The sequence below is a fragment of the Thalassophryne amazonica genome, chromosome 4 (assembly GCF_902500255.1).
Source record: "Thalassophryne amazonica chromosome 4, fThaAma1.1, whole genome shotgun sequence".
NCBI classification, from domain to species: Eukaryota; Metazoa; Chordata; class Actinopteri; order Batrachoidiformes; family Batrachoididae; genus Thalassophryne; species Thalassophryne amazonica.
In genome coordinates, this window is record NC_047106.1 from 79,630,542 (window position 1) to 79,651,739 (window position 21,198).

Below are 21,198 nucleotides of genomic sequence, written 5' to 3' on the forward strand. Positions count from 1 at the left end.
CCCTCTTTGCATCATGACGGGAACTCAATACTTTTTAATTTTTTTATGCTATATGTATAATAAAATTCAAAAGGTTTTTAATTGTGCGAGCAGACTAATGTAATTAACTGTATTCAGTTTAGTTTAAAATGGTTTTTACAGACAGAATGAACAGAGATGATTCATGAAAATAAGACTGAATTTGACAGGTCTGACTTCCTGACTTTTTTTTATACTATTTCTGCCCGAGTTCAAATCTTACCATATTTTACCTTTTTTTTTTCAAGTTCTCTTTCTCTATAACTGCAGCACTGCATATCTATTGATGAAAGTCCTATGACAGTTGAAAAGCCCTTTGAGACATTCTCTCTAATTTGGACAATAAAAATTAAATAGCATAAACACTGTTATAATGTACAGTTGTGCTCAAAATACGTGCAGTGTGCTTAAAAAAGTAAACTCAAAATCCTTATGATGGCTTTTATTTCCATGCACGTAAATGCACTGAGAATATTGCACATTCTATTAAAAATTAAAACATGATGAAAAATTTATCATATTTATTATTACTTTCAAGAAAGGGGTGGTGGACAAGTGGTTAATGTGCTTGGTTTCAGTTCAGAAGGTTCTGGGTTCAAATCTCACCCCTGTGTGTAGTATGACTACTTTAAATTCAGAAAACATCTATGTTTTGCTATCAATAGCTGTAAAATTCAGTTTTCATTTAAAAAAGGCTTTCATGTTGTCTGTCCTTTAAGGACAATAAGGGATCCAAGCCTTCTATTGCACATTCAAGTCATGGTTTCTCTCTTTGATTTAATGTTTAGTCAAACAGCTATGTTAGCAAAGTGTAGCCAGTCAATTAGAATACTTGTTTGAAGACAGGGAAAACAGTATTGGATTGGTATTGATAGATACTAAAAGTCCCAGTATCTGTGTTGTATCCAACATATAAAAGTGGTATTCTGCCATCCCTAATGACATTTAAAGCCTTCTGTCAAGTTTCACATGGCCTCCATCATACTGAAACATCCTATAATCTTTTTGATGTTTCTAGATACACGGGCTATGACATCAACAACAATTCGACTCAGACCAGTCTCCCTGGAGCTTCACACTGTGCTAAGAGTTTGAAGCAGCAAAATGAGCTGAACCAGTTTATAACATTAAAATTCTGCCATTGACCAGTTCATAGATCTGCTGAGGGGATCCATATATCGATGAAGTTGTATTTATCACTTTATCGATTAATTTTTTCACCCATATATATTTGTTTTTCACTGCGATATGGAAACAAATGGAAGGACTGGAGAAGAAGAATACCACACCTATTGTAGTTTATGTCTCAAACTGAAGTGTTGTCATGTTACTTTTTGCCAGTAGAAGGACTGAATTCAGTACCATAAATTATAAACCTCCATCTGTGGACATTAAATATTATAAAATGTGTTCATTAGTAGTTTGTTTGAAAATATTAAAACAGAAGCCAATTTCTGATAATAACCAGCTGTATAAAATTATTGCACGCAGTACGTTTGCATCTATTAACTCTTACGTGCTTGCGTTAAATGCAGTCTGCGCTATAATATTCATCACCTGTCTGCTTGCATCGAGCTGCAGTCTGAGCAGCCAGTCATGTTTTGTCTTGGAGATAATTAGACCAATTACTACTGAAATCCCACCCTCACTCTAATGATTCCACTGTGAACAGCAAAGAGATTAAAGTGTAATTAACATCGTCCAACGGGGCCCTGAAGAGCCTTTTCTAAGACAGTGCAGATGGATATGAATGTTAATCTCATTGGCTCCATTGATTCATGTTGGTTGTTGAGCAGGATGAAGTGGCTGAGCAGCATATTTGCAGCCGTTCCCTTGAATGAATGACAACCCTTACAAATGAAATGATTGTACACTTACAAGGATATACTCAGAGCTCCAGCATGGGCTGTTTTCATATCTCACTTGTCTTATTTGCAAAGGATGACTTGTTATTTAGTGACTAAAGACTTTTTTTCAAACAATGAATTACAAACTTGTTTTCCAAGAACTAGTCCACACTTACAAAAAAACAAAAAACAAATCACCATTAAAATTCCTGTTTTCCCCAAAGAGACATTAAAATATTGGTTTGCACCTAGCAGTGATATATTATGAAATATGTCAGGGGTTTCTTTTGATAAGGTCACTTTTTCTTCAAATCAGCATAAACATTACAATAGACTAACTTTAATATCGCTCTATGTTAATTGTAATCATAATGTCTTTTCCTAAGTTTTGGCTGTTTTAGTGGCTTGTGAGACAGAGTTTCTTGGTTGAAAGCAGCACCCAGACTGTGGAAGGTCAGTGCTGGTGAATGGCAGAGATGTCAAATAAAGTGTGTGAGCCAACAGGGTGTGATCGGGGAAAATGTGAGTCTGTTTACTCTGCTAATGACTAATGTGTCAAGGTAATAAAGTAGAACAATTACATCCTCTGATCGTGCTGTGGCCGTAACCTTTGACTGAGGAGACAGACAAGACTGACTCAGTAAATAAATATACATTTTTGTCCATAAGTATTTGGACAGTGACATAGATTTTGTAGCTTTGCCTCAATGGACATTGTGCAACATGGAAATGACAGAAGTGAGGGAAGCCAGGAGACTGCAGTGAGAATTCTGAAAGCATTAAAGGCCTCTGTCACTCTGAATGGAGAAACTATGCGTTGTGCAGCTTTTGTCTGTTGTTTCTGTAATTATACAGCTTCATGGTAGAGTGGAACACAAAAGGATTTTCTGAAAAAGATGTAAAATTTCTCTGAGGGTTTGCTAGAAGACAAAGCTAGATTCAATTGGGCTTCTTGTACGACAATAATAATTACTCTTTCCATTGCACAAATGAAAAAAACATTCATTATTTGTTTCATATAATGCTTGAAATAGATCCTTGTCATTTGATATTTTATTAGTTAATAAACCAGAGAAAAGAGACTTATATTTTGGTGTGTATCACTGGTCCTTTGAGCTTGAGGTTCCAAACAATCCAACACAAACTTTAAATAGGAATCCAATCCAAAATTGTTCTCAGTCACCTTGCAAAAACAGTCAGATACTGCAAAAACAATCCTGATGATACCATCAATAAGCGTGTTCAAACCCCGCCATGTTTATTTTTAAGCTAAGTACCATCACCACTAGTGTGAGTGCGGTGGTCGCAGTGTGCAACAGCACAAAATGTATAGAACCAAAATTGCACACTAAACAGAACCAAAATTGCACGGTAAATGGAACAAAATGCCAAATGGTACAAATGGTACACATCATGTGACTTACAAACCACCATTCAAATGACAAGGATCTATTTTGGTGTTCTATACATATATATATATTCATGCATCCATCCATCCATCAATTTTCAACTAAGGGTCACAGGGGAGCTGAAGCCTATCCCAGCAGTCGTAGTGCGTGAAGCAGGGTACACCCTGGACAGGATGCCAGTTTGTCACCTGGCCACATATAGACAGGCAAACGGTCACACTCACACGTACATCTACGGTCAATTTTAAGTTTCCAATTCACCTAACATTCATGTTTTTGGATGTGAGAGGAAGCTGGATCACCTGGAGGGAACCCACGCAGACACTGTGAGAACATGCAAAGTTCACACAGAAAGGGTGGGAAGTGATCCACGACCTTCTTGTTGTGAGGCATCAGAGCTAACCACTAAGCCACTGTGCTGCCTATATTTACTCATAATAAACATAACTGTGATTTTCACTCATCTGAAACATAATTAAAAAATGGAAATGATAAAGAAATATTGCAGTTGTTATCGTTTTGTGTCTGTGCTGTGTAGGAAATGACCTTGTTGAGGTGACTGGCTATCACAGTCTGAACTCAAACACCTCAGCTATCTTATCTAACAAATAACTTCTTATTTTAAGTCACTGTTGGAGTGTTGGAAGAATGTGTATATGCCAAGCTGAGGTCGACCCCAAAATCACACCAAAGGGTGTGTTTGCAGTCTGTTAGGGTTTTGTGTGTTTATTGGCAGCCCCTCTCACATTCACACTCACCTTTCTTTGCAGCCTCATGTGGTTGTGATCTTACTGCAACACTTCAAAAAAACATGTCTTCATGTGTTGGAGCTGCAGAAAAACATTATTTTTATTGATTTCCAAACAAGGGCGATCAACAATTCTGTTCCCTTGAGCAGGTAGTTCAGTCTCAGTGAATACTTACTACATTGTTCAGTAGTCATCGTGTAGTCACACCAGAAAAAAAATGTGTCCATGTTCGGCAACTTTCCACTGCAACATACATTGGTTATAGAGTCTTGTAACATTTGTATACAACGTTGTCCGCACATTGGTGGGAACATGTGCAAAAACATCATATAATTGGGAATGATGAATTCAATAATATGGGAGCAAATCCAGCAACTGTCTAGTTCAGCAGGACAATTCTGTGTGTACAGCAACTTCAATTTATTGTAATATTTGATCATCACCATTCCAGGCTTTGATCATCTTTACCTTTCTTAAACTTGTATTTACTTATTCATTCTTTATTTTTGTCATTTTCACTCACTTTGTTTTTCTTTTTTTGGTGGGGGGGTCAAGTTGGTGTTATAATACATTGCACACCCAGGAGCCATTCGCTCATGCTAACATTAGCTGTTAGCACAGCACTATGTCATGCTTGCCACTTGTAAAAGATGATGACTTTTTAAAACAAGTGAATAATTAAATCCTTCTTAAATTACTCCGATTGGTCACATCATCAGCCACAGTTTGAAAATACACTTCTTCTTCTTCTTTGTGCTTTGTGGCAGATTGCAAAGCAGTTTTAGAGGTGTATACCACCACCTACTGTATCGGAGTGTGGGCAATCATGGCATTCTTAGTCAGTACAATACAGAATGGGAAACGATTAAATTAAAAATAATACAATCAAAATGTACAATATAGTATCTTAACACTATTAGGAAATAGCAGAACTTTAATAGTTTTTGCACAATTATACCAAACTTTTAAAAAAGACTGAATAAGAGAACTCTAAGTGCTGTAGTTTATTTGTAGCCTCAAACTGCCGTGTTGATACACTGATTCCAGTGTGTGCTTACAATTTTTTGACAAAAAAACACTTAAAATATGGTAGCTACTCTCCCCCCGGGTGAAGACAAGTACCTCTGCTAGTATTCCTATTGCTTTTTATGTCTGGAAGTCTCAGTCCGCACTGTGACACCTTTCCACAGAGCCTTCCGGTTTCAGTCTCTTGTAGCGTAATCACTGCACGTTTACACATCTGCTGGTTGATTGTTTCTAACTCACAATATTTTCATGACCTTCAAGGAAAGTGTGTGTGTGTGTGTGTGTGTGTGTGTGTGTGTGTGTGTGTGTGTGTGTGTGTGTGTGTGTGTGTGGGTGTGTGTGTGTGTGTGTTTCATATCAGCCTGTCCATGTGTGTGTTTGTTTATGACCTGAGAGGTCAGATTATGTTACGTCAGGGAGTGCAGTCCTTCTGTTTGTGATCAGGATGTGAACACAACCACCAGAGTCAGAAATATGCTAACAAGTTTGTCCCACGCTGACCTTACTTGTTAAATGATAGGGGAAAGGGAGTTAGTACTAAAATTAACACATTAAATCATATGTTTTTCTGATTTCTCAATTCATATTCGATTCAAATCTCTTTATTCATTAGACAAATTACATATTTAATATTACACAAGTTTACATAAAAATACAAATTAATACTGTTGTTTTTTGGAGAAAAAGTCACATTTTGTCTGTATTATCAGATCTTTAATTTGGGATATTTTTGTTAGTGTAATTTTATTATTGGAGCTTATTTTGTTTAGTGCTTAGATTTCTGCAAAAGCCCTCAATAAATTGTTATAATAATAATAATAATAATAATAATAATAATAATAATAATAATAATAATAATAATAATAATAATAATACTATTTGTTATTTTCTATACCCACATATTCCAGTTATGGGTCACGGGGAGCCAGAGCCTATCTCAGTGGTCATAGGGTGAGAGGCAGGGTACACCCTGGACAGGATGCCAGTCTATCCCAGGGCCACATACAGACAGGAAAAGTGAGCCCCTTCGGCTGCACCCTTGTTTTTTCACTCAGGGTCACCACAGCAAATCCAGGGTGCATCTGTTGAATGTTGAATTGGCACAAGTTTCATGCCGGATGCCCTTCTTGACACAACTCCACATTAAATGGAGAAATCTGGCAGGGGTGGGGTTTGAACCGCAAACCTTCCGCACCGAAACCAAGCGCACTAACCACTTGGCCACCACCCCTGCATCCAGAAGCATTTACAGACAGACACATTTATAATCACATGCACAACTACAGTCAGATTAAAGTGTCCATTTCACTTAACCGGCATGCAGTGGGAGGAAGCTGCAGCACACAGAGGAAATCTATGGACACACGGGGAGGACATGCCAACTCCACACAGAAAGGACCAGGTGGGAAGCAATCCCAGGACCTTCTTGTTGTGAGGCAACAGTGCTAACCACTAAGTGACTGTGGCACCCATTATTGATGTTTTTCTTTCTTTTCCTTTTGGTACCATAAGTCACACCAGAGTATAAGTTGCAGGACCTCAAAAACTTTTTTTTTTTTTAACTGACTCATACTCAGTAAAATAACGGTAACTATACAAAGTCTATTTTGTGGCTGTTGCTTTGAAACTTTTTCTTCTTCTTCTTTCTTCTTCTACATGTATTGTACAAGTTTTCATCAAACGTTTAAATTTCTATCAAAAATACGTTCATCACTGCTTGAATCTAATGTCTATTTTTCAAAGACTTGAATCTGGATGTTATGTAAGTAAGTATGTTCCAGTTGAAAAGACCTGGTACAATTTATACCAGAGTGCAATTACAGTAAGAGCTGTGCGTTTGTCAGATTCAACTCCTCTCCTCCCTTTAATTGTCGCAGTGTCATTCTAGGAGCCCACAAGGGGTCATTATTTTAAAAAAAAACAACAACAACAACCTGTTGTGTCATACTTAGCATTACATCATGTGTCAAAAGTTAAAACAGTGACACAAACTATTATTTTCATTCTGACCAGGATATTTGTCACAACCTTCCCTGCACCCACTGACAATACAATATAAAAATGCGCTAATCAGGAATTTCCACTGTGACCAATGTAACTTCCCATAAGTGCTTTTGTTCCATTTCATTTCAGATAAATTACTTTCTAATCATTGTCACATCGACAAAGCAGAGGAAGGCAATATCTTAAACTTCCAAAACATGCCAAAAATAACATTGTGTCTAATTGTTTCACAGAGAAAGGCTATTGTCTGTCCATGGGAAGCGTCACAATCCCAGGGTCTCTCAGCTGATGCTTTGAAAGGACTGCTCACCTCCAAATACACAGACACAACATATTTCTTATTTGTGCATTCAATGGATGCTTGAATCATCCATGTTTTTCTGCACTTATCCAGAGAGAAATGACGTATTGTGAGAAATAGTTGGAGTTGAAAAAGCAATTGAATGCACTACCTGAGACATTTGTCTGTGGTATTTGTACACAGTAACCAACGCCTAAAGAATTAAACATTGAAGTTAGAAAGGTTAAAGTACTCTTTCATAGAGTTGAAAATATACTTTCACAGGTCATAAAATAACTTAAACTTAAGAAACATAACACTACTCAAGATTTCATATTTTACATGGTCAAAAGTTTAACTTTAACTCAGCACTGGTGAAAAGTATGTAACCTCAGGAATAGTGTCACATTTGTACTAATTGCATGTCATTTAACACTACTTACTTACATCCCATCCCTGAGGCCCATTGGGCAGAGCGTATTCTCAAACACTGTAGTGTCAAGCACATGGGAGTCCACGATTCCCCTTGGATAGGACTCAAGTCCATCCCAGGTTGTTTCTCCAGCTTTGCCAGTTACCCATTTACACCTGCGTGGACTGAGACAAAGCAGATGAAGTGAAGTGCACCACCATAATATTTGAGTTTTACAATTTACCCATCATGAAACAATCAGACAGTAATGGATTATTTCTCTGATTTGCTGATTTAATGCATTTCTGTGCACAAATGGTCTGTCTGTCAGGGATGACCACACCTGCTCCTAATCCATTATCAGTGCAGCATCCACTCAGCATCCAGCAGGTATGGAGTTTTACAAAGGCAAAAGAAAGTTGATTTTTGATTGATATAGTTTATCAAAGTTGACCAAATGTTTCATGGAAAAAATAACTGAGCATGTCTTCATTGTATGCCCTTTTAATATGGTGAGTTGCAAGATGACAGCATTTCAGCATTTATACTCAACAAAAATATAAACGCAACACTTTTGGTTTTGCTCCCATTTTGTATGAGATGAACTCAAAGATCTAAAACTTTTTCCACATACACAATATCACCATTTCCCTCAAATATTGTTCACAAACCAGTCAAAATCTGTGATAGTGAGCACTTCTCCTTTGCTGACATAATCCATCCCACCTCACAGGTGTGCCATACCAAGATGCTGATTAGACACCATGATTAGTGCACAGGTGTGCCTTAGACTGCCCACAATAAAAGGCCACTCTGAAAGGTGCAGTTTTGTTTTATTGGGGGGGATACCAGTCAGTATCTGGTGTGACCACCATTTGCTTCATGCAGTGCAACACATCTCCCTCGCATCATCCATGAAGAGAACACCTCTCCAACGTGCCAAACGCCAGTGAATGTGAGCATTTGCCCACTCAAGTCGGTTACGACGACGAACTGGAGTCAGGTCGAGACCCTGATGAGGACGACGAGCATGCAGATGAGCTTCCCTGAGACGGTTTCTGACAGTTTGTGCAGAAATTCTTTGGTTATGCAAACCGATTGTTTCAGCAGTTGTCCGAGTGGCTGGTCTCAGACGATCTTGGAGGTGAACATGCTGGATGTGGAGGTCCTGGCTGGTGTGGTTACACGTGGTCTGTGGTTGTGAGGCTGGTTGGATGTACTGCCAAATTCTCTGAAACGCCTTTGGAGATGGCTTATGGTAGAGAAATGAACATTCAATATACGAGCAACAGCTCTGGTTGACATTCCTGCTGTCAGCATGCCAATTGCCACGCTCCCTCAAATCTTGCGACATCTGTGGCATTGTGCTGTGTGATAAAACTGCACCTTTCAGAGTGGCCTTTATTGTGGGCAGTCTAAGGCACACCTGTGCACTAATCATGGTGTCTAATCAGCATCTTGATATGGCACACTTGTGAGGTGGGATGGATTATCTCAGCAAGGAGAAGTGCTCACTATCACAGATTTAGACTGGTTTGTGAACAATATTTGAGGGAAATGGTGATATTGTGTATGTGGAAAAAGTTTTAGATCTTTGAGTTCATCTCATACAAAATGGGAGCAAAACCAAAAGTGTTGCGTTTATATTTTTTGTTGAATGTAAAATATATCTGCTGGTTATATCAAAGTTGTGGCCAATGTCAAAATAACAGACATTTTTAAAGTGCACATAACTGCAAGGTTCAGAAAAATATGTATTTTCTTGGTAAATAAACTGGGACCCAAAACACTATTTTACCTATAAGCCTCCTGTTTTATGTTGTAGATCTTCTACAAAGCCACCAGAGAGATTTTCCCTGGTGAGGAGCTGCTGCTTTTCATGAAGGCTGAAGAGTATTCATGTGACACCATGGCGCCTGATATTCACGGTGTGTGTCGCACCTTTCCATCCACTGTCAAAACCATAGCAACTCACACACACAAACACACACACACACACACACTTCTTTATACACATATGGTACTAACCCATGTCCCATGGCATGCAGAGGAGAGGCAGTACCGCTGTGAGGACTGTGACCAGCACTTTGAGTCCCGCAACCAGCTGTTGGACCACCAGAAGCAGCCCGTGTGGGATGCCTCCCTCCTCCTTCCTGAACCCAGGTTTGACTTTTATTTTGAAATATGTGCTGCAATTCTCACAGGAGCTAAACACTTACAGATTAAATCATACAAAAACACGCTTCCTGGCAAATCCAAGATAGCGGTCAAACATCTGTTTTACCTGAGACCTCTGAGCTGTCCACACTTTCAGACAGGACTATAAACCCAAAGAGTGAACACCTGTACCTGCTGTTATGCACAAACACACCTTTACTATTTCTGTACCCACTGATACACTTTTAACCCTCTGGGGTGGGACCAAGTTTACGAAATTATAAATAACTTTTTAATGATATGAGATAGAAAACTTTTTTTTTTTGCTGAAAAGTTAACTCCGCGGACTTTCGGTCCCACCATCGGCCATCTTTGTACTCCTCATAGAAGCTGTGTGATGATGTGCGCAATGTGAGTGTCGAATCGGAATTGGTTCACCGTCACATGGTTTTCCAAAATCCAATCGTAGGGCAGATTTACCTCACATGAAAAGCCAAAGATCGTTTTCAGGAGTGATATGTTACTAGTTGGACCATTTGAATAGCACCCCTAACTCCTCCAATGCACCCCTGCACCATTACGCACAGTGAAAGGGAACGCAGACGGAGAGCCTCGCATGACAATCTCACGTGCTCAAACAAAGACTGGTAATTATCAGGATGCTCCACTAGTTTGCATTTGAATGTTACTGATTACTCTGTGGCTCTCTCCCTCTGGCGGTAAAGCACTGTTTACCATATCAATGAGGTGAGGGAGAGGGGCCGCTCCTCAGACTGGAGCATAAACGCATAGACCATTTTGTATATATTGTTCAAATATGCATTTGTGTTTATTGTTTGAACTTTTTTGTTGTACAGTCTTTCACACAAGACCTCAAATTGCATTTATAAAGTGTCAAAACAGTTGTTTATTATAGTTTGATGCATGTTTTGAATAAATGTGTGTGGAAAATTATTTTCCGCTTAATTTTTTCCTTTGTTATTTCTGATTGTAAACCTTTATTACACTTATAAAACACAACAAAAGCATATACGAGGTCTGTTAGAAAACTATCCGACCTTTTTATTTTTTGCAAAAACTATATGGATTTGAATCATGTGCGCTTGCATCAGCCAAGCTTGAACCTTTGTGCGCATGCGTGAGTTTTTTCACGCCTGTCGGTTGTGTCATTCGCCTGTGAGCACACTTTGAGTGAGCAGTGGTCCTCCCCCCTCGTCGGATTTTTATTGTGAGGAAAATGTCTGAATGATTTGCAGCTTTGCTGCATCAAATTTTTCCAGAAACTGTGAGAGACAGCCAGGTGGAAACCATTCGGAAGATTCAGATGGCTTTCAGGGACGATTCTATGGGATCACACGATTAAGGAGTTTTACAACCGGTTTAAAGACGGCGCACAATGGCGGAGGGCGCGCCGCGCTCCGAGCGGCGATTGACAGGCTGAAACGACCAGATCATTTCCAAACTGAATGCTGTGTTGATCCGGAAGATGTGGACATACCACTTTTTCGCCACATTCCACTGTTACAGGAGTTTTTGTCATGAAAAGACGTGCGGAGGAATTTGCGCGTCGGGACAGAGCCGCTAATGGCGCGGGACAAAAGCAACGCCGTGATGAAGCCTCACAGGACATGTTGTGGCATGTCCAGCTCATCCACAATTTCTCGGATAGTCACATGGCTGAAAAGCCACCGAAAGCCGTCTGAATCTTCCAAATGGTGCAAGAGCTGGGCATGTTACAACATGTCCTATGAGACCAACACGGAGGTGCTTTTGTCCCGCGCCATTAGCTTCTCCGTGGCGAATTCCTCCGCTCCTCTTTCCATGACAAAAACTCCTGTAACAGCGGAATGTGCCGAAAAAGTGGTATGTCCACCTCTTCTGCCATTTCTCTGCTAGTCAGACGATGTCCCGGATCAACACAGCTTTCAGTTTGGAAATGATCTGGTCGTTTGACCAATGAGCCTGTCGATCGCCGCTCGGAGCGCGGCGCGCCCTCCGCCATTGTGCGCCGTCTTTAAACCGGTTGTAAAACTCCTTAATCTGTGTGATCCCCATAGAATCGTCCCTGAAAGCCGTCTGAATCTTCCGAATGGTTTCCACCTGGCTGTGTCTCACAGTTTCTGAAAAGATTTTGATGCAGTAAAGCGGCAGTCGCTCAGCCAATTTCCTGACAATGAAAATCCACCGAGGAGGCTGGACCACTCCTCCCACAAGGCGTGCTCACAGGCGAATGATGCAACCGACAGGCGTGAAAAAACTCACGCATGCGCGCAAAGGTTCAAGCTTGGCTGATGCAATCACACATCATTCAAATCCATATAGTTTTTGCAAAAAATAAAAAGGTCGGATTCTTTTCTAACAGACCTCGTATATTATGAAAGAACAGGTTGTCCTGAAAAAAAAGAGACATAAAACTTGATTGTGGGATGCAGGGAGAGCTGTTAACAGCAATAATAAACATTTATGCCAGGCGATGTGAACTGTCCAAAAAATGCCCTCGGACCCCAGAGGGTTAAAGTGTAATGTCATATTGTTATATAACATTATACCTTTTACTGACTTTTTAACCAAGCTATGATAGGTCAGCAGGTGTTTTAATGTTTGTAGGTAATACTCGCAGAGACCCAACCAACACCTGTTTCTGTGCTTGTTGCTTTAATTTGAAATCTGCAGCTGAAGACCACGTCCCCTTTCCCACAGAATGTGTGTGTGTCTCCCAGAGCAGGCTGGAGTCCACATCTGGACTTCCGTGATTTATGTCACAGCTGGTTAGGTTTAAATTTTCTTTGAGCAGGAGAATTCCCCACATCACCCAGTTATGGGATTTGTGGATGTTTAACAGGAAACCCTAAAGATATGTTACTTATGTTAGTGTCATTGGTGGATAAAAGCTGATTTTGTGCAAAGTGATCAATTAACATTCAGCTGATACTTTTTTCAAGTCCCTGCAGAATTTATAAGTTGATATATACAGTCCTGTCCATATGTATTTGGACAACAATACAATTTTTTTTTTTGTTGTTGTTTTTTGTAATTTTGGGGCTTTACAATTAAGTTGAAATGAAACAATCACGATGTTATTGAAGTATCAAATTTTAGTTTTTTAATTCAAGGAGATTTAACCAAAATATCACATTTATAAATTATGACCATTTTTACATATTTTCAGAGGTTGTAAGTAATTAAACAAACTAAATAATACCATTACTGTCAATGCAAATCATCACTTTTACAGCCTATTTTCTTGAGAACGTGACCATGATATGATATGCTTTTGAATGATGTCCTTCTATTATTAAGAAACATGTACAGTATGTTTACTGTATGTTAAATCTGTCTGGAGTAAGCCATTCCCAAAAACTGAGTGAATTGAGTGAAGCCAGTGAGGGAAGCCACCAAGACACCCATGACAAAGAAGTTATCACCTTCTGTGGATGTGATTGGACAAACTGTGCATCATGCAGCTTTTGTGTCCAGACTTCACAGTGGATTGAACAAAGAAAGACTTTCATCCAAAAACAAATCAGATCTAGGCTTTATTCTCCCATGTGCCTTCTGGCAAGCTGTAGGTGAAATTTCTTCTCCTCTTTTTAAGAAATATTTCTCTAACCAAGGGACACCAAAACTTTAACTGCTCCCCTCATTGTTTCCCCGTGTACCTCAGGCGGAGGAGACAGTGACCTGAAGGCCCAGGAACCCCAAGACTTGCGATCTGTTCCACACGTCTCACGGCCTCCATGAGTGTAAGGAGTGCGACCAGGTGTTTCCTAACATTCAGAGGTAGGTAAAAATCCACCGCTGACATGCAGCTGATCCAGAACACGTAAATCTGCTCTTTGATCCATCATCAGTGCTGTTTTTGTCTTTGTTGTCTGCAGCCTGGAGGCTCATGGTCTGTCTCACTCTGAGGAGAGAGAATATAAGTGTGACCAGTGTCCCAAAGCCTTCAACTGGAAATCGAACCTGATTCGGCATCAGATGTCGCACGACAGTGGCAAACACTACGAATGTGAAAACTGCTCAAAGGTAAGTGATGACTCTTTTGCTTTACTTTTGTGCCCGATCTTACACCAAAGCGCAAAGCAGTGCAAGTAGCACTACCAGTTTCCAACTGATGTAGCTGTTCTTTTCACACCCATCACACGCACTGCAAGTGTACTGTGCACCCACATGCACGTTGATGTAAAAACAAGGTGTGGTCACTCTCCAGTTCTGATTTTGAATCAGCTTAAGCCCCTTTCATACTGGGCCAACGTAGAGTTGTGTAATGCAGCGTACAGACTACGCCAAACTTATGCAGCCCTACGTGGCAGTACACTGAGGGAAGCAAAGGGGTCCGCGAAATGGCCGCAAAAAATTAAACATGTTTAATTTTTTTGTGGATATTCGGCGTCCGCAAGTGTATGCAACACTCTGCTACTGTATGCATGTCTACCCAACACTGCCCTACTGTCCACCAAGCTTCCGCAATTGTATGCTACCCTATGCCAGTCCGGCGAAAAATCCTTTTAGGTTTTTTACCAGTACATACCTGCATTGCTAGATTGTATTCATCCCGCTGGACTCTGCTGAACATTGCTGGCAGTGAAGCTTCAAAACCACAGAAGAAGAAGAGGCAGGCCAAAGCTTCCCCCCTGCACGCAACATACGTAGCCATTCCTGCGTAATGGATACGCAGCGCAATGCAACTCTACGCAGGCGCGCAGTGAAAAGGGCTTTACAAAATATGTTGGATTTGAAAATTAGATCAGCGTTGGTATTTACTGTACTGTAGATATTCACCTTACTGTACCCAACATGCATGTCTTTGGATGTGGGAGGAAGCCGAAGGCAACCCACACAAACACGAGGAGAGTATACAAACTCCACACAGAAATGCCCAGGTGGGACGCAATCCCACAACCTTCTTGCTGTGAATCAACAGTGCTAACCACTAAGCTGCCTGTGTCAAAACTTTTTTTTTGTTGTTGTTTTTATTGAATGTATTTGCACTTATATTCCCAGATGTAGATAGTAACTCTGTGTTTGTGTGGTTCCTCCCCCAGCAGGTGTTCACAGACCCGAGTAACCTACAGAGGCACATCCGCTCACAGCACGTCGGGGCTCGGGCCCATGCCTGCTCCGACTGCGGCAAAACCTTCGCAACGTCTTCGGGCCTGAAGCAGCACAAACACATCCACAGCAGTGTCAAGCCCTTCATGTGTAAGTCACTAAGACCCTACCTATGTAAGTCTACTCAGTACGCCACGATAACAGTATGCTTGTGATTTGCCTTTGCTTGTGCAAAACGACTGTTTCAGCGCTCCTCAGCTCATTCACAAGTCAATCGTGTCATGTTCCACAGGATTTGCACATGGGATTGTTGTAGCTGTGATCAGAGTGGGTGTTTCTTTCTAAGATAACAAATGTCAACATCAGCACAGTGCTGATTGATAAATAAATATGTTTAAAAAAATTTTTTAACCTGAATGTAATTTGACTGAATCCCGGAGGGCTTTGCCCGTCACCTTTCACCGCGACCTCACCTGACCACCTAATTTTCTCCTTTTTACTTAGTCTCTCGTTCTCGGTTTTTGTGTTTCTGCCCCGCAGTAAATATTAACTCCTGCAGGACCCAAACACATTTTGACCTTTCACATGTTCACCAACTCGCACCACAGATCCTGTCTTCTTACCCTAAAGATGCTGACCTTCAGCAGACAAACATACATGAAGTGGCTGCAGACCTCTAACTCCCGTCTTTCTCCTCTCTACCTCGGCTATATGCACCATTCCTCACAAATAGCAACCACATGTACAGCCCTCCTCCAGTCCAATAGGAGCAAATGTGCTGCAATCAGCAGAGATATGCACATTTAACAACAATTAATTGTTGTTTAAAAAAGACAATGCAGCCTCAAACGTGGCTGTTGCTACTTTCTGGATGCAGCAACATGGGAGAGAACGTGTGTGTTTGAAATGTATGTGTGATTTGTCTTTGTTGGGCTTTTCATACGTGTGTCATTGTTGGTGTTATTGGATGCAGTGGGGCTGTGACTCTAATGTAGCAGTGATATGAACTTAAGAGTCATGTTATGTTCCTTTTCAGTAAGCTAATCTGGTGCCTGTGGCTTTAAGTGGAAAGAAGCTGCTGCTGGCCACACTGTGTTACTAAACAGGAGCAGTGCAAGGGCTGAGGAGTGTCTCACCAGACACATCAGACCTAAACAGAAATCAAATGTCACCTGACCATGTGATTAGCTGACAGAACACGTGATGCTAATGTGTCATCAAACAGACATCACGCCTCTCGTTTAAGGCAACAGTCTCCATTTAGATGCCAGTTAGGTTAAGGTTACAACTATTTTAGAGATAGATTGACCCTTATGGGACCAGAAACATAAGGAAATATTAATGTGGACACATTGGTGACCATGGACACATGGGAGTTTGTAAATTAGGGTTATGATTAAATAAAGACAGGGCTGTGTTTGGGATTAGGTTCGAGCTAGGTTATGGTTAAAGTTATTGTTTTGGTTATAAGGGGTTGTGTTCCGTTTGAACTGAATTTGAATTCATTTATTTATTTAGTCGGCACACAGATCAACAATAACAAAAACTCATCCCACCCCTTATACTATAAAAATAAAGAATATATATATATATATATATATATATATATATATATATATATATATATATATATATATATATATATATATATATATATAACAACAAATACCAAAGAAATGTGCACAAACAATATCAATTAATCAATGAACTAAAATTTCAAACCACAACCAGACAAACAGTGCACAATGCACAAACCCAAATAATAACAAAATCGGTAAACCTAATTCTTCAAACAATAACAAGTAATTTTATTATTTTTGTAAAGACTTTTAAAGCCAACTAAGGTACCAAGTAATTTAATGTTATCAGAACAGTTATTCCAAATGTTAACACCTTTAAGGAAACAGAATGACTTTTTACAGTAGTTCGGATCTTTAATTTCTCAAATAATAATATTCCTCTCAAATTATAAGTGGAGTCTCTCATTTTAAACAGCTTCTGGACATGTTGAGGCAAAAGTTTAGTTTTAACTTTACCAAGTCCCAGAATGTTCAAATATGTAAACAGGCAAATAATGGATTAATTGTCTCACAATATGTTTTGTTACTGATAATTCTGATAAAGGTTAAAGTGAAGTGATGGTTAATATAACAGGTTAAGATTAGAATTAAAGTTAAGATTAGGGTAATAGCAGAGCAAGATGATGTTCAGATTAAGGTTAGGATTATGGTTAGGGTTAGGTTAAGGTTAGAGTTGGGATAGAATAAAATACAGAATAGACAGAATACAGTTAGAGCTAGCTTGTGATTAGTTTAAGTTATGCTTACATTCAACTCATTTTCAACTTATTTCATTTATATAGTACCAAATCACAACAAAGTTGCCTCAAGGCACATCACACAAGTAAGGTCAAACCTTACCAACCCGTAGAGCAAGCACATAGGTGACAGTGGTAAGGATAAACTTCCTCTGATGATTTGAGGAAGAAACCTCAAGCAGACCAGACTCAAAGGGGTGATCCTCTGCTTGGGCCATGCTACTGACACAATTGACAATACGAAAATACAGGAAATTTGGGGAAATATTGGGAGTTCATGCTGATGACCAGAACGGGAGGCCTGCAGAAGTAGACACCCACTCCCATCTCTGGATGGAGCTACACCTCAAACAGAGAGGAAAAACAGAATCAAACAGCAGAACATTAAGGTTCAGTCAACGTTATGATTAGATTAAGGTTAATGATAGGTTTAGGTTTAGTTTAAGTTTTGTGTTATGTGATGTTAAGGTTAATTAGTAGTTAATCTTAAGTCTGTGTAGGCTCTCATGTTTGTCATGGACTTTGAATTTATCTCTTCATGAATTGGTGTGATATCCAGGGGAGGTCCTGTTTGGTCATGTGTGTGTGTGTGTGGGGGGGGGGGGGGGGGGGGGGGGTTGTCATTCTATCTTTCTCCCAAAGACTAAGTGGGTGTGCCACACAGAGAAAAAAGAAGCAGGAGCTCTGATATGGATGTCTGTCATATATGTCACATTTCATGTAGCAGCCGTTTCAAATTCCTGGAAAGACAAACAAAATTCATATCTTGACTGTTTTTCCCTGTTTTTAACTGTATATATTACTATCAGTGTTGCCACAGTTACTGTGAAAAGTTACTTTATTAGTTACTTTATACAGTTATTTTAAACAGTTACTTCATTAGCAGCTTTATGCAGTTACTTTATTAGCAGGTGCCAACAACTTGTAACTAATAAGTAATGTAACTAATAAGGTAACTAGTAATCTAACTTGGTTACTGTTAAGATTGAGTAATCCGCAAAGTAACTAATCAGCAAAGTAACTAATAGTTGCTTTTCTGAGTTCTCAGTTTTAAAAATAACCAAGTTAGATAACTAGTTACTTGATTAGTTACATTCAGTAGCTGCTGACAAGTTGTCCGCAGCTGCTGATGAAGTGACTGTATGAAGTAACTGTAAAATATAACTATGAAGTAACTAATAAGGTAACTTTTCAAAGTTACTGTGGCAACAGTGATTACTATAGCATGTGTCAGTTAATTTATAGGAATATATACAGTTTTTTAAACTATTTATGTTATATTCTGCATTTCATAAAATTTGCACTTGATAACTGTGGCATAGCGCCACTCTTGCTTATTTATTGGGAAGGTGTGTTCTTGGCTCAGTGAGCTAATCACATTATTTTCATCAAATTATATTGACATTAACTCTCCGGCAGTTACATGCACGAGACAACAGCAACAAAATGGATTACAATGATGTCAGGACAGGCAATTTGACAAAATATTCTGCTGTCTTTAGCCTAAATTTAGTTGCTGTGCTCCTAGAAAATTACCTCAAACCCACTGGAGGACACAACCTAACAAAGATATGATATAATCCTACAATTATTTAACGGCAGATTTCTACAAATCTTTGTACTTAAATCTTGGGACATATTTGATACCATCTGGGTGGTGTAAATGTCATGGCAATACTGGGCTTTCAATGACTTATTAGAATTATTCTTTTTATGGGCAGAATTATTGCACATTGTAATTTTCTTTTGGATTTTCTGAATTTGAGAGAGTAACCCCCAAAGTGTCTGCATTTTGTTCATGAGAATCTGTGTTGTCTGCGCAAGCAGCAGAGCTTTTTTATGAACAGGAAACCTGCTGGGTGATTAACTCAAGAGCCACACCTCTTCCAGTGCACTCAGGAATGTGTTTATAATATTCTGTTCCACATTATGAATAGATGACTAATACACGTGTTTAGTAAATCAGCCCTCACAGCTAGGGTGTCATAACTATGTGTTGTTATTCTATAAATGTCACAGCTAGAGTTACGGTGCAGGGGTTCTTTGCTCGGTCCATATGGTTGTACTTGTAATAACATATATATATCAAGACAGATAGAAGCACCTACACATGGTCAGTGCTCGCTCTTAGTCTGAGAATCCTACATTATGTAGAATACAAATATGGCTGTGAGGGATTTCTTAAATATCTGTGCAGCATCAAACCTTCTGCTAGGAGAACTACACAGTAAATTTTGCAGAGTAAAATATACTCTGCCTTGATAGCATTTGGTAAACAGTCCAAATAGAGTTAAATACACTCTATTATGGAGTGAAATCAGCTCTACTGTCTTGTTAAATCAAGATTTTCAACTCCAATAAGAGACATCTACAGCATGATAGAGTTGATTTTACACTGTGATAGAGTTGGATTTAGCACTGTCTTAGAGTATAAACTCTATTTGGACTGGGGCCAAATGTAGTCATGCCAGAGTATATTTTACTCTGCAAAATTTACTGTGTTCATTAATCACCCTAACCGTACGAACGTAAATGTCCAATTTTAGTAAATGTCCATCCATCCATCCATTTTCTTCCACTTCATCCGAGGTCGGTCACAGGGGCAGCAGCTCAAGCAAAGCCACCCAGACCTCCCGATCCACCCCCACCCCCCAGCTCCTCCGGGGGAACCCCGAGGCATTCCCAAGCCAGCTGCGAGACGTAGTCCCTCCAGCGTGTCCTGGGTCTTCCCTGGGGCCTCCTCCCAATGGGACGTGCCCAGAACACCTCTCCAGCGAGGTGTAAATGTGTCAAAGTAAAAGTCTTAGACTAAATATGGTGGAAGGGGTTTCAGAGCATAAGGTACTTCGACAGTGGCATTCATGTCTCTGGGAGCTTGGTTTATGAGGTCAAAAGATATCTGAGTAAAGCTTACGAGATTACAACATCAGTGATCATAGTTGTATGGTGATGGCAACATCTTTGCTGTGAAACTTGGGCTCTATCCAATGACCTAAGAAGGCAATGGACTGAGTGTTTTCAGATTAGGTCTCTCTGGAGAATTCTTCGGTACAGCCCAAATGACTTTGTTTCAAATGAAGAGTTACTTAGGGAGACCTGGATCAGGTATACAACTTGCATTGTGAGTCTTTGTCAGTTACATTATTACTAAGTGGTGTATTTTCCTGAATGCAGACCAGCTCACAGTTTCCTCAGTGTTGAGAACACAGCAACTGGAAAAGGACAAGTGGACACCCATGTACCTATGGGAAGTGGGGATGGACAGCTTGTCTGCTTGAGTGGCTACCAATCACAGTCTTGGATAGTGCTATAGAATGGTTCCAGACCTGACATGACCTGAGCTGCATGGAGAAGCAGCAACTAGAGGCAAATGAAGTAGCAAAGTCTTTCCTATATACACTTGGATGAAATGACTCGAATGGGGACTTTCATCTGATAAATCCCTCAATGGCTGAGACACATTTATGAAGCAAGGACAGTCAATCAGCCAATAAACCTGTAACACAAAAAACTTATTTTGTTTGATTTTTTTTAATCACCTCACAGCCTTAATATTAAGTTAATAATACAATACTTTAATAGTTTAGAAATCCTCAGGATGAATGTCAGCGACTCCTTTTTGTGATTCCTTTTAATCAATGGAAAAGTACTCTGAAAAAAAGAGGAACCTGAAACGACTAATTTGAAAGTCAAGTGTTCTTTGTTTTTCCAGATGTTTTCAAAATGTTTTCAACTACCACTCTGATTGCATCTGCCAAAGCCGAGCCACAAACATACTTCATGTCGATTTGGTTTTCTGAGTCTATTCATTTAAAATAGACTTGGGAAAAAAAGACGAGATTCATTCTTGGACTGAGTATTTCCATTTGGCATTCCTTATGCATTTTTATTTAAATCTGTTTCCATGCTCATCTTCTACATGTCTTT

The 21,198-nt window shown here is 39.6% G+C and overlaps 1 protein-coding gene across 1 annotated transcript in view; it reads left to right on the forward strand.

Moving 5' to 3' along the window:
* The window catches only part of mecom (MDS1 and EVI1 complex locus), a 523,157-nt gene that overhangs the window by 459,408 nt on the left and 42,551 nt on the right, over positions 1-21,198 (forward strand). The window contains 7 exon segments of the mRNA XM_034168129.1: positions 9,571-9,673; positions 9,794-9,870; positions 9,872-9,908; positions 13,567-13,619; positions 13,621-13,682; positions 13,781-13,928; positions 14,948-15,128. Coding sequence (XP_034024020.1) covers positions 9,571-9,673; positions 9,794-9,870; positions 9,872-9,908; positions 13,567-13,619; positions 13,621-13,682; positions 13,781-13,928; positions 14,948-15,128 — 661 coding nt within the window.